Source organism: Parus major, chromosome 8 (genome assembly GCF_001522545.3).
Source record: "Parus major isolate Abel chromosome 8, Parus_major1.1, whole genome shotgun sequence".
Taxonomy (NCBI): domain Eukaryota; kingdom Metazoa; phylum Chordata; class Aves; order Passeriformes; family Paridae; genus Parus; species Parus major.
In genome coordinates this window covers 12,146,265-12,160,131 of record NC_031777.1, presented here as the reverse complement: position 1 = coordinate 12,160,131, position 13,867 = coordinate 12,146,265, and the positions used below count along the sequence as shown (strand labels likewise).

The 13,867-nt window shown below is 40.2% G+C and overlaps 1 protein-coding gene across 4 annotated transcripts in view; it reads right to left on the bottom strand.

The window, feature by feature from the left end:
- Positions 1-13,450, bottom strand: part of CDC14A (cell division cycle 14A) — a 53,726-nt gene extending 40,276 nt beyond the window's left edge. Inside the window, exons 1-3 of one of the 4 annotated variants that reach the window (XM_015636422.3) lie at positions 13,019-13,450; positions 12,496-12,586; positions 2,128-2,203 (exon numbers count right to left, since the gene is read on the bottom strand). In XM_015636422.3, coding sequence (XP_015491908.1) covers positions 2,128-2,203; positions 12,496-12,586; positions 13,019-13,127 — 276 coding nt within the window. In that variant the 5' untranslated portion in view covers positions 13,128-13,450. The remainder of the gene's footprint in view (positions 1-2,127; positions 2,204-12,495; positions 12,587-13,018) is intronic. The other 3 variants (XM_033516277.1, XM_015636419.3, XM_033516278.1) reach the window with 3 other exon arrangements.
- Positions 13,451-13,867: the final 417 nt, after the last annotated feature.

The following is a 13,867-nucleotide window of genomic DNA, read 5'->3' as shown; positions in this document are numbered from 1 at the left end:
CACAGATTTTAACTACTAGAAGAGCAAAGCTTACATCAGCCTACCCCAGGGGTAGTGCCAATCAGCCAGCCTGGAATCCATTCATATGAAAGCTCCTATACCACTTTGGCAGTACTCCAAGCTTTAGCTGCTTGATTCCAGGTATTACTTTCAAGTGGTTGTGCTATCAGGTTACCCTTTTCTCTCAGGCACTAGGAGTTTTATTTAACCTATTTGGAATTAGCCTCTGGCAAGCTCAAAGTAACAAACTGCACTTCCTCCCAGCGGAGACCTCTCTGTTCTGGTCCTAGCCAGCTGTATCCTTCACCCAGCAGTGCAAGTACATTCACTCTTCTCAAAAAATAGAGAAGCTACATTAAAATTGACATTACAGTTTGCTAAACCAACTCCACAAATATCAGGGTTAATAGTTCAGTTCCAATTTAGTTCCCTTGCTTTTTTTCTCCTTGCAATATTCCAATCTTCACCACTATGCTTACAAGACACTTCTGATGATTAGTTTGCCTCATTCAATAAGCAAGATAATGGTCTTATAAATACTAAATACTGCAAGCACATTCCTGTTTAATACCGAACCATTAAAAAAAACCCTGAGATATTTATTGGTTGCACACTTATTTTCCAGGTGAAACTCTCGGTACCCAAGTTCAAGACATAATGCATACAGTAATATATGAGACTGTATTAAGGTCCCAGACTGATCACAGTCACAATCTGAATCTGGATAAGACAGAACTGATCTCTCTAGTTCCCATGGTCATAGTGAAGTTAGAACAATAGATTTATTACTGGTTCTTCTCTGGAGTAACTGCTTCACAGAGCAAGCATTCTCCAGTTTTTAATAAATATATAATATATTAAATTATAATAAACATAAGATCACAAACAGCAGAATTAAGGTGGAAAAAAAATAGATTCATACTGAGTAAGAGTCATTGGTCAGGTGTTTGAATGGAACAGTGGCACTGCAAAATAGGGTGATAATTAATTTATAAGATGCCTGGTGTTAACAAACAGCAAATTCATTTTCCCAATAAGAGCACAACCATCCAAAATTACAAATAATAGATTTTAACTTTTTATAAGTACCTTTTTTTAAGAAGCAATGTAAATTTTCACTAGAAGCACTTTTTTTTCCCCAAGAAATTTACAGCAACTCTACAAGCGCCTCAATTTGCAGAACTTCCACTTAAGAATTCACAGAATTCAGCACACCCCTAAAAGCAGCAGGTAGCATGAATCAACTTAACTGAAGTTTGTGCCCCTAGAAATAATGCCATTTTCAATAAAGTGGCCCTCTTAACAATGGCCAAAGCAATTACATCTGTTGTCCCATATTCCCCTTCTGTCAGTAACAGGTCTTACATGATAAAGATTTTAAATCTGTCATACTTAGTGAAGGGTCTCCTCACTATTTGCCCCCAAGTTACATTAATCAGCATTTTGGAATTAAAAGATCTTTTCATTCCAAACAACAGTTGACAATTTTTCTATACATGCTGCAGATCACTTCTTCACAGGTATCTGGAAAAGGTGAAGCCTGCAGCTGTACATTATATTCAGAGGGTCTGGCTGCAATGGAACTGGGATTTAGGCACAGCAGCCAGTGTGATGCTGTGATTTAGATTTGTCATCAAAACCGTGTTGATAACACACCCATGTTTTATCTACTGTCAAGCAGAGCTCTCAGTCTCAAGGCCACCTATTTCTCTCTCTGCCCCTTTCCTCTTTTCTGAGACTTACTTTAAACAGTGGGATTTCAGGACCCATGTTTTTTGTTCCTTGAGTACCTGTTTTTTCAGTTATTCAGACCAGCATACACACTTCATTAGCTGCAAACCTATGACACAACCAGCAGCTGTTGTTACTATTGCCTTGAAAATGTTATGGTTATTCAAAAAGATTAACACAGCCTTCAGTTACCTGCCTCACCTCCTAAGCAGAAATGAGAGCATATTATTTTCTTCCACTCTTCAGAAGGAAAATATCTCAGAACGAAGAATATCCTTAAAGCTTAGCAATAACCATCTAGCTAGTGAGCACCTAACAACCATTTTCAAACTGGTTAATTTTATTTCAGTTTGAAAATACAAAAATATAGAAACACTGTTTTTAAACGAAGCTTACCTTTAATTTCTTATTTAGTTTACAGCAGTATCTGTATAACATTGCCAAATTTAAAGGGCCAAAATCTCCATAGAAACTGAAAAAACAGAAAAAAAGCAGTATTATTTATAAAAAAATACCTAAACAAATGTCAATATGCACGTTGTTGATAACTAAAGCTGGAAATAAAGGATACTAAGTAGCCAGTACATACAGAACAACACATACAACAACAGATAAGTCCTTTATTGATAAATTTAAAAGTACAATCATAACAATTCATTTAAACTTAATTGTAGCTTTAGTTTAAGATAGTCCAGTAAGTACTTTTCCCATTACATACACACACTAACTACAGAATTTTTTTCTTCATGATACGTTATCCAGTCTGGTTTTGGCCAAAACCACACAGTGAAGAACCTGAAGACATGATATACATTTAAACCATGCTGATGTCATCATAAAGATTCTAAAACTACTTAAGATTAACTACTATCAAGAATAAGCTAAATAGAATTTCTTATGGGTGATAAAATTTATTTCATAACATCTAGTCTTGATCTCTGACTCAAGTTTAAGTTAATTTCTTTATATCCATTCCTTCACTATTCCAGAGATTAGAAATTACATACACACTTTACATCTAATTATGTTTCATTTTGTCCCCTAAACCCTGTTGCCTCTAGGCTGTTCTTCCAATTTATTATTTATTTCATGTTCTAAATATCAACTTCTCCTTGTTCTTGTTTCTCTCTTCCACATTTTTAAACTGTTTTACCTTTGAACTACAACCTCTGGCCTTAAGACCTAGTAGCAGTAATCTGTACAGGAAAATTATTGCACAACAGGAGTTCCTTGCAGTGATTCAAAGTTCTCTTCCTAACACACCCACTATATAGGCACCTTTACAAATAACAGCAGCCTTTATGCAAGCAACTTACAGCAACATCTTCTAGAGCTCCCTCTCCATCAATTGTGCAAAACTGGTCAAAATTTAAGCTGCAAACTTCCTTCAGTAATTCTTTTCTTGTGTATAAAAATCTTAATCTCGATGGTCTATGCAAATTTGCTGAAGCACACTCTATGAATTACAGTGAGAATGGATTACTAGTTCAACTGTGTTAATCTGCTCTGCCTTAAGCCTTTTTGATAAAAGTGACAGGAAGCTTCCTGCCTCCTGACAAACAAAACAAGCAATCAGCATCTGAATACAGTCTATTTAGGGAATCACAAAGGAAAAAGGTGTTCTGGACTTACAGTCTTTGAAAGAGTAAAAAACGAAAAAAAGAAATTACATAATAGCTCGATAGGTACTGCCATCTATTCTTTTTCCCCCATGGCAAAAGTTTATTTTTCAGGAAAACAAATTAGATTCCCGTTGAACATAAAAAGAAAACTTCCACTTTTGAGGGCAGTCAAGCACTGGGAAGCAATTGCAGAGAGGTGGTAATATCAAAACCGAATTGTATAAGGATCTGAACAACCTGCTCTTGTCAACATTGCTTTGAGCCCATGGGTTGCATTACATATCTGCAAATGTGCTTTCTGCTTCACCCATTCTGTGCAGACACAAAAATAATTAAGAGTTCTTCATCTATTTAGTGCTTATAACATCATTTATATCCTCCTCCGCACATTCTCTCAACCAGGAGAAACAAGAAAACCAAGACCAGTGCAAAAAGAGACAATCATTAGTTTGATCACTAAGACAAGTACCCTTCCTGCCACACCAAGGCTATTTCAGTATCATCTACTTCACAATATCAAGTAACAACAGAAGCGTTGGTTAGGATTCAGTTCAGCACAAAACATTTATGATGTAATTACAGAAGCTAATTAGCTGGGAAAAAGACCAAGCTGTCCAACTACTAGAACTTAATTTGCATGTTGGACAGAAATTAACCTAACCAAGAGGAAAGTGCAGCTCCAGGAAAGCAGGGTTTAACTTCAGAATTCATCATCTTCTCTTGGATAAGTTTGCTAGATACAGTCAATAGTTATCTTTAAAACAAAACCCTCCATACAGTTTTTCATAGAGATTAAATAAAAACATTCTAAGGACAAGTACGAGTTAAGACTAACAAGAAATTAAAACTGGAGCTCTAACAACACTGGAGTGAATGTAGCTACTAAGAAAGTCATATAGAAAGCTTCTTAACATCTCCTCTCATACAGCTGACTAACACATGACTCAATACCCCCCACACTATCTCACTCCAACTTTAGAGCATTCTTTCACTTACATGTAAGATAGGAGAGTAAAACTTACGTAAATAAGTAATACTTTTTAAAGCATTTTTCCAAAATAATTTTAATACCATAAGTTTTACTTTTTAAACTATTGTGGAAAAAGATGGAATGGGATAGTTATTATAATACAGAATACTTTTTTAAAAAACATTGTGAGCAAAGTATCTGAAAGATATAACTGAATACACAGTTCATCTAAAGAACTTAGGAAGTACAGCCATGCTTTATCATAAGATTTATTACAATTCATTTGCTAGAAGTACATCAATATGAAGTCATATATCCCCACTTCTACTTTTCCACATGATTCAATTTGAAGAGTAGTGTACGAAAAGTACCTGAAAATCAATTTACAAATTTATCCACAAGACAAATTACTATTTTGGTGGGTATAAGGATAAAATACATTTGAGTCTATCCAGGAAGCAATTGTCTTCCTACAAAATGAAGCCATTCAGCTTCTCTCAGCCCCCAAGTTAAAGATGTCATAATCTTTGACTATTTCTCCATCATTGGCTACCATTAAGAATCCTGTGCCTCTCTTAACACAGTGGAGTAAGGGGTAGAAGTATCTGTATTTAAGACTCGGGTACTACCCCTATTTGTCTATGCTGCAGAAACAAGGTATTTGTCAGAATCCAAACACAATCTAAGGAAAGGCACTTTCAGTCCCTGCTGCATCAGCATTACTACCCATCCACAAAAACACTGTCATTTCCCAAATTATTTCCCTACTACCACAGAGGCCGTATAAATCAGCCTTTGCTGATACAACATTGTGGTTGAAATGCAAGGCAAAAAGTTAAAATAATGTACGTAACATAACCTTTCTCTATTTTATACCTCTAAACTGGAGTAAGTTAATTATCCTTTCTTTGATGGGGCTAAGTGAAACAAGTGCTTTACAAATCCTCAAATCAAAAGAGTTCTTTGAAAGATAATACAAGGCTCTGTACTCAAGTCAATGAACTCTGATCTACAAAAATCTTTCTTCAATTTACATCCCTAGACCTAATACAGTTTCTGACATGTTTAAGCAGAAGGATTTAATTCTATGCATCCTCATTACTTTTTCTACAAAAGGCCATTTTTATACTTGAATTAGTGACACTTGATCCTGATTCACCCAAAGGATTTTCATCTCAAGACCAGAATTTTAAGTAAATGTAATTGGAACATGGGAAATGGGCAGGGTATAGGGAATGGGGATGAAATGACACACCAAGTTGCCAGCTGAATAAAGAATTTTATTTGGCAAAAACTGAAGATCAGCGTAAGAAAAGTCAAAGAGTCACTGATAACAATTCATCCAGTATTATTTTACTTCCATCTCTTTTACATCTAGATGTTTGAACAAAACATTTAAATACAGTAAGAGAAACGGGAATGTCTCTGAAACTTAAACCAGTTAAGAGAGACAACATTTACAAAGAGAGAGTAATTTACAACAGAGGTGGAAACCAGAGGAACAGAAGGCAGGTATGGTATTAATTAATATTTAATTATATTTTGTTTTAATCAAGTACCTAGATGACTCCTTAAATTATTTTACCCCACATCTCATGGAGACTTGCTATCCTTATGCTTCTCAAACCAAGTAGCAAAACCCCAGAATACACTAGCTGAACATTTAAATACTCTACTTCAACAATACTATCATGATTCCACCTGGAAGCAGTAGCATAAGTTTCTAGTATCTGTTTTCTCCTTAGAATAGACTCCTAGAACCATTTCTTCCTACCTGTAATTTGTTGCAGTATAATATCTGGGGCATTTGCTGTACTGTATCATAGGAATCGTCATTCCCCCAAGAAAGGCCAGCCCATTGCTCTACTCTGTCATGCAAACAGTTACTGTAAATTCTTCCAGGGAATTTAATGGCGAAGGAAATGCAGCCCACACCTCTTCAGTAAGGAGTTGTTCCTAAATGCAGTTCCATGGCATGCCACATGAAGGTGCCACGAGTCAGTTCAAGCCTAAACCAGCACTTCTGAATGCAAACACCGCTTCTCGCTAAAGATTTGAGTATCTGCCCCTTGTGCTGGAGAAAAATGATAAACTGATTTTCCATCCTGAATGATTAGATGGTTCCATGCAATGAAGGAATATCATAGCCTAGCAGACTTTTAACTGAATTGATAACCTCCACAGAATCACAGAGTACGGTGAGGTCCCTTTCTGTGGTGTTGGCCTCCAGGCTCTCGTTCCCCAGTCTGTCCATACATCCTGGGTTGCTCCATTCCAGATGCAGCATCTGGCATTTGCCCTTGTTGAACTTCATACAGATGGTAATTGTCCACCTCCCTAGTTTGCAAATTAACCTCAGTCAATCTATCAGGCCAAGAGACCATGTTGCAAAGATAAATTGTATTACTTGTACTTTACTCCAGATGCCTGATACTTTTTCCCTATAGAGCAGTAGTTTTATACTGCCATTCACTTCCCACCAGGGCATGATGTTTCTTGTGTGCCACCTTATTCAGTCATTGGTTTAGTAACTTGAAAACAGAGGCACCATTTAATAACCACAACAATTTTCTGGAGTACCTATCCCAGAACTGGAGCAAGAGTACTCGTTAAAGTATGAACTTTGCCTTCTTAAAAACTTTTAATTATATAAAGCCACTTTTCTGCCAAAACAGGAGCCCCTCAAGCTTGCAATTACTTAAGTCAAAATATCAAATCCGAGAACCTGATGAAGCAAGAAAAATACTGCATCCTAACTGCAAAACTTGACTAATTTCTCAGCATTTTACAAATGTCCAGTTTCCTATTAAAATTAAGCAATGAGACTGTTTCTCTTACTGCAATTCATTCTTCTCTTGCTCCTCCCTCCCTCTTTCCTACACAGGAACATTCAGGTTACTGACGCCTAAGAAGGGCCGTGCTGCACTGATTCTGAGCCTGGTCATTAAGCACTACAAGGCCCAGGTACTGCACGAGTGGCCAACTGACTCTTCAGCTACTTGCTTCAAATAATAAGCTGAACACTTCTCACATGCAACAAGGTCTCTGGATGAGAGAGGATCAGTCTGTACATTCATTACAACCAAACTGCTGGTTGGGAAATTTTATCTATTCAGGCTTTTTTCTTCAGCTCCTGTTTCCTGAAGTGTGTTTCTCCTCCCCACTTCTCAAGCAAATGAAAAAAGGCGAGCACTGTTTTCATCCTCTTGTCCACTGATTCCAGTAACACGTGAATTATTAGGAGCTTTCTTAACTGGGCCTACACAAAATTCCTAACACTACTTAGAGATTATGTGCTTCTGAAAAGGGGAAGGATGATACAGCAAATATAACCCTGGAAACATCTGAAGGCAGGAATAATGCAGAGGCCTTGGATTATGCAAAAACCACCAGGTATTAAGTACATTTCCTCTTGGAAGTTCCAAATCCTCCTCAAGATCCTGATTCTTCAAAATCCAACAATTCACAGATTCAAATCATAGATAATTAAAACAGTTACTCCAGATACACAATTTTTTAATCCAGTGCTCCCTGATAACAAAAACAAATTAAAAATGAAGAGGTTCTATCATAAAAAGTTGCCCTATAACCTTCAGGTCATATCAGAAGTGTAGTCCCTTTGGGAAAAAAAGTCACCTTGACGGAGGCCAAGATGCACATAAGGGATATCCTAGACAAGCTACATTCCCATCCAACATAAAACTGGAGCTTAGAAAGCTGCTGTTTTATCCTGGTACCCTTTTACTACAAACAAAAGAAAAATCTCCTCAGTATACTACTAGCAAACGCTTTTATCTTTTACTTACAAAAAAGCAAAGACAGAAATGGTAAAGCAATGTATAAAATTAAATTGAGAAATTTCCTTGTTTTAATTTTGGACTTAAATCTTGCTAACTTATCTTGGTCATCCAGTAGTCAAGGTTGAGTTTTCAAAATTACTGATGTGAACAAGGAAATCCCTGCTCTCTGTGTGAAGTGACAGCTTTGTTTTAAGAAGGCTAAGTTTACTTTTTCCTTTCAAATTATTTAAGCCGGAGAAATATTGAAAAGTTCAGGTTTCCTATGCAAGTACTGCTATTGGAGAGCCACAGAAAAGTAGCATTTAGCCAAAGCAAAACCAGACAGGCTAACCCTTACTCTTCTCACAGGAAAGACAAACTGCTTCTTTGCATATACATATGCAGCAGAAGAAACAGTACTCATTTAATATTGCTGTAGCTAAGCACTTGAGTCTTGCTTGCTACATAACTGAAATAGCTCTCAAGAAGACTGCTGTGAAATGGGCAAGTAACATACCATAGCCTGAAAGAATGTTTCAGTGTAAAGCATAATTTACAACAACTATCATATTTACTACTTCTATAGCTGCTTACACCACGTCAAAGATTAATTTGCAAAAGTTGTTTATACAAGAGATCCAAAGTCAGAACAAATGACTGAATAAAACCATTATGATTTATGAAAGCTGTCATTGTAATTCATCAGTAAGAGATTCCTGTTTTGCATATTTATATTTCGACTTTGTTTGAGAAAACTACTCAGAAATAAGAAGGACATTAAAGTTGCTTTGATAAAACTACGTGAAAGCCAAATTAACCAGTCAAGTGTAGTATTCTCAACCCAGATCTGCTTACTGGAAGGTGAAACGTGAAAGACGCTATTCTTAGAGAATAAAAAGCTTCTTACAGGTGCCTAACTCATTAACCGAGGTCTTGCCAAGGCAAGGTTTGTCTATTTGCCAAATGACAGTCTTCATCAAGATGGATTGTTTCTCATTAATTCCATTTCTCTGAAGCAACAGTTACCTGCACTACAATATCCTGAATGACTGTGTTCCTTTATAAGAAGCAGTGCAGACTTTCTCAGGAAGAACCTCAAAGAGTCTCAGAAAGACTCTGAGAAAATCTCACAGAAACAGAACTATCAAAGAAGAGATTTCAGAATTGCATCATTCCATTCAGGTTTCTTGTTCTCTTTACTGAGGCATCTGCGTATTATTTCTCTGGCATAATGGGTTCAATTGCAGCACATTTAACTAAAATAGTGACAGTCCTAGTAGCAAGTTCCTAGTCAGCTAGCATTTACTCAGCTTAAATGGTTTTAAGAACATCTTTATTATCTTTTTAGTGTGAATGTTTAAGTTAGACAGTATTAAGAAGTCATTAGAACAGTTGAAAACTTCAAGTGAGAACTGAAGGCTAAAGTGCTCAAGATTACATAACCACACTTTGTGTATAATTCAGTGACAAATCATGTGACAAGCTACAGGAGCAAGTCAACCCCAAACTTCCCAAACCATCAGATCTAGCACTACAGCTCTTTTGTTTAATAAATGGGGTACAGTACTAACAAAAATTGCTTCCTTATGTCTCTTCAAGAGTGCAGGGGGAGGGGAGGGGGGGGGAAGGGAAGCACGGCAGTGAGTTTTTAAGTACTATGTGATCCAGTAATAGGCTCTCTGTAATCAGGAACTCCAAACCTACATATTCATGAGGTTTTCAGATCAGATACTGCTTCAGTGAAGCAAACTGACACCTCTAAAGTCAGCCAAATAAGATTCTGTAACAAAGAAAGCAATTTAAACAGAAAAAGAGCTGAAATAAAAGCAGTTTACATCCAAGCACAATGAAGTATCTTTGTCTAGTCACTACAATGATGCATCTAAGCAAGGTTAAATCAATAAACAACTGTGTTAATGTAATTACTTACATACCTCACAGGTGCTGAGGATTTCATGCCTGAGTAGACATCTCCTATCCCCCTCCTTGGAACACTGAACAAGTAATGTGATTAAAAAGGAAAAGTAGCTGTGGAATTCTGACCACAAGAACCACCCAGGCAGGCCATTTCCACGAAGACTCTGCAAACCACTATTCTGAGATAAAGCATTTCAAAAGTCACTTCCAAATATTTATTTTTCTATCATACAACAAATACTTCTAATCACTTTCCCAGAAAGAAGACTTTCTGCATTTCTGAGGAAGTGAGGAGACCATCTGATCTAAAGTTGTACTAAAGTTGCACTCTACTACTACTTACAGACAAGCACTGTCATGCCCCCCATTTTGTGTGCAGCTTGGGAAACATGATGTACTGATGTCAAAGTTGTTGGTGAGCTTAAGGGAAGCTACAGTAAAATTAGCACTTCCCCAAGAACTGAGTCCTACATTCTATTCCTCAATTTACCTCTAGCCTTCCAAATCCAGAAAGATATTAAAAATACACATAACACGGTAACCCTATTGACTTTATTTCCCTGAGACCATATAAACTTCCTTAAATATGAGAAAGAAAAAAAAAAACAAAAACAAGATCAGGCATGGGTTTATTACCAAATATCGCATACACTGATAGTGATGAGTGCTGCAATACAAATACCAGGGGAAAGTTTAGCAATGATATGTATAAGGTCATTACACAATTCCTTGGTACCACCTGGTAACTATCACTTATTTTCATATCACATTTTAGCATTTTATGAGCACAAAAGGGAGAGTATCTTTATGGTATCAGATACAGGACAACTTTAAAATGGGCCAAACCGATTAGGAACCATCAATTCAGAACATGCATCAGGAGTTACACATTCAAAGTCTTTAGATACCTAGACATAAAGGAAACTTTGCTTTCTTCCATTACCTGGTAACTATATCTGGTATCAGGTTACACCCTCATCTGTAGTTAACATTGGGTTAAGGAATATACCTACAGAATTTCCTTAAATGTTAAAGAAAATTACTTCCCCCCATCCCCCTCAAATTTCTCAGTACCTTTTTTTTTTTTTTTTTTTAAATACCATTGCCCTTACACAAATATCTCAGTTACAGGCCTTGGTTAGTACAGCCATCTCTAAATAACAGTACAGAAATGCTCCCCCTTCCTACCCACAAGATCAAATGCCACAAAAGATTCCTTCACACTTCCCAAAAGCACATTAAGAATTAAAATGTAATGATGCAGTCTGGAAGATATACAAGCTTCCTTTCTTAAAGGAAGTGGAACACTTTCATGGCACACAAATTGCTCAGGACCACCCCCAGCTGAGTTCTGCTTTCAGTATTAGGTCAACCCTCCCTTAGGATACTTCAAAGGTTCCTTCCAATCAAAATTTGTTAATGATCATTAAAGAACTTACTCCCAACCCAAGCAACCCATTACAAAAGTCAACTTTCAGAATGAACCATTGGGAACTCCAGTAGAAGACATACAGGTTAAGATAAGAAAACGTGTAGGAAAGATACCCTGAAACTACAAGCTGTGCATAGCAAGTGAGCTAAAAACCAAGGAATATTGGTTTACATCTTCACAGAAGCAGTAGTAGTCACTGGAGAAAGGAAAAAAGAATGGTAGATACTTGCAACTGCTTGAAACCATTTGGAAAACAAGTTATACTTGAAATAGGAACATGCTTTTTGTTTCACTTTTGCAGCAGCAAACCCTTGTCAAACAGATAGGTATGTATCACCACACTGGAAACAGTTGATCTTGGGATGCAGTCCAGAGCATCACCTTCTTAGCCACAGCACAGAGTAAATACTTTCTTTGTTTGATGTTTTTAGTGTCCTTAAATAGTATTTACAATTATAATCAGTTTTATTTTTACTTTCCATGTGAAGTATCTAACAAGCATGAACCTTTTACTTCACAGAATATACTTTTTCTGCTGTTCTAAAATATCAAAAGCCACCAAGAAGTGCTATCTCAAAACTCTCTAATAAAACCAGAGTTATAAATAAGTTGCAGATGCTCTTCAAGAGCACATTTAAACATCACATTCTTACGGTTCTGTAAACTTCATACTCTCTATACAGGAAAATACAGAAAATATAAAACAAACTACTGCTTATCTATTCATATCCAGTAAGTTTTCTATTTAAGACACCACCCAATAAAGTGTGATTAGTACTAATAGACCTCCATCTTTCAAACAAATCTTACAAGGCTCAGATATCCTTCTTCGAGCTCAACTACAATTTAAGCCATTTAACTGGCCTTGCAGTTGTTTTTGAGTCACCTTGTTAAACTAGTTTCAGCTAATAAAGAAACACATTCGGACTAACTTCATGCTCATATTCTATACAAGTAACTCAATGGGCGAAAAATATTCTATAGTAAAGTGTGTTGGGACGACTCTCAGGTGATCACTTTGAATATGCAAATTTCAACACTTACTTTTCATAGACCAGTTCCTCATCGGTACAGAAGTAATGGGTATTTACGGTACTTTTCGGTTTAGTTCGTAAAGTAGCGAAGTACAACCGATCTGAAAGACAGATTAGAGGCACAGCGTCGGACAGCGAAGTCAGCCGGCCGCCGCCTCGGGGCACGCCTGTCACCGCGGGGCGGAAGAGGCTCCGCCGCTCCTTTTTCTGCTGCGTGAGCGGCGGCGGGAGCGCCCGGACCGCTCCGCCCGCGGGCCCTGCCCCTGCCGGGCCCCCCGCACTGCCGGGCGTCCCTCGGCAGCGGCTCCGACCCAGCACAGCAACAGGTGCCGGTCCCGCGCCTCGCCCAGAGAGCGGGGAAAGCAGCGCCGGAGTGCCGAGGAAGCCGGGGCGGGCAGCCCGCGAAACCCGCCGGGCAGAGGGGCCGGGGCCGAGCCGGGGAAGGGCGGGAGAGAAGCCAGCGGGATTCCTCTCTAGGGGAGGCTCCAGGACCCCGCGGGCAGGGGATGGGGCGGCTCCCGCCCCGTTCTCACCTTTCACGAACTCTGAGGCTCCCCCCAGCACTTCGGAGGCGGCGGCCGCCGCCGGCTCCATCTTAAAGAGGGCGCGGAGCAGCGAGGTGCGGGGCGGCTCCGAGCTCATGGCGCTCCGGGGCAGCGCCGGCGGGACCGGGGCGCGCTCGCAGGGACGCGACCCGCTGCCCGGAGGGGCCGCCCGCCAGGGCCCACGGTGCTGCGAGCGTGGCGGCCGCAGCCCGCATAGGAGCGGAGCTGAGAACGAGCCCCGGGACTCGGCGGGCAAGCGCCCACAGGGACTCCAGCTCCACCCCGCCCCCAGCCAGGAGACGCCCCCGGATAAAGCGGCAGCGGGCGGTTACCAGGCGACCGGAGGCGCTCTAGCAACCGCGTTACGGAGCCTTTGTGTCGCCCGGCCCAGGGCTGACGCTGCGAGTGACCGGTCCCCCGCGCTCCCCCCGCTCTTCGGCCCCGCAGCGCCCCTGCTCCGGCAGGCAGCGGCCCTGAGCCCGGAACCGCCCCGCCCCCCGCCCCGCCTTCCTGGCCAGCGCCGCCGCGCCCCGCTGCGCTGGGGCTGCTTTTCCCCGCCCGGGGGTGGCCCGTGGCAGGGCGCCCCCCGGGCTCCAGGCGGGTGTCGCGTACCCGGAGCGGGGCTGAGCCGGAGCGCTGCCTTAGCACGCGGGCGAGCTCCGCACGTGGACGGTCGGAGCGGCGGGGCCGCCTCAAGCACGGGGGAACCGGCGGAGCGCCCATCGCGCTACCTGGGACAGACACCCTTTGTCGTGACAGACAAGCCGGTTGACCAATCAGAGGCCGCCCTGATACGCCTGCAGCCAATGAGCTGGTGGCAGCGCGGTGAGCGCCCCG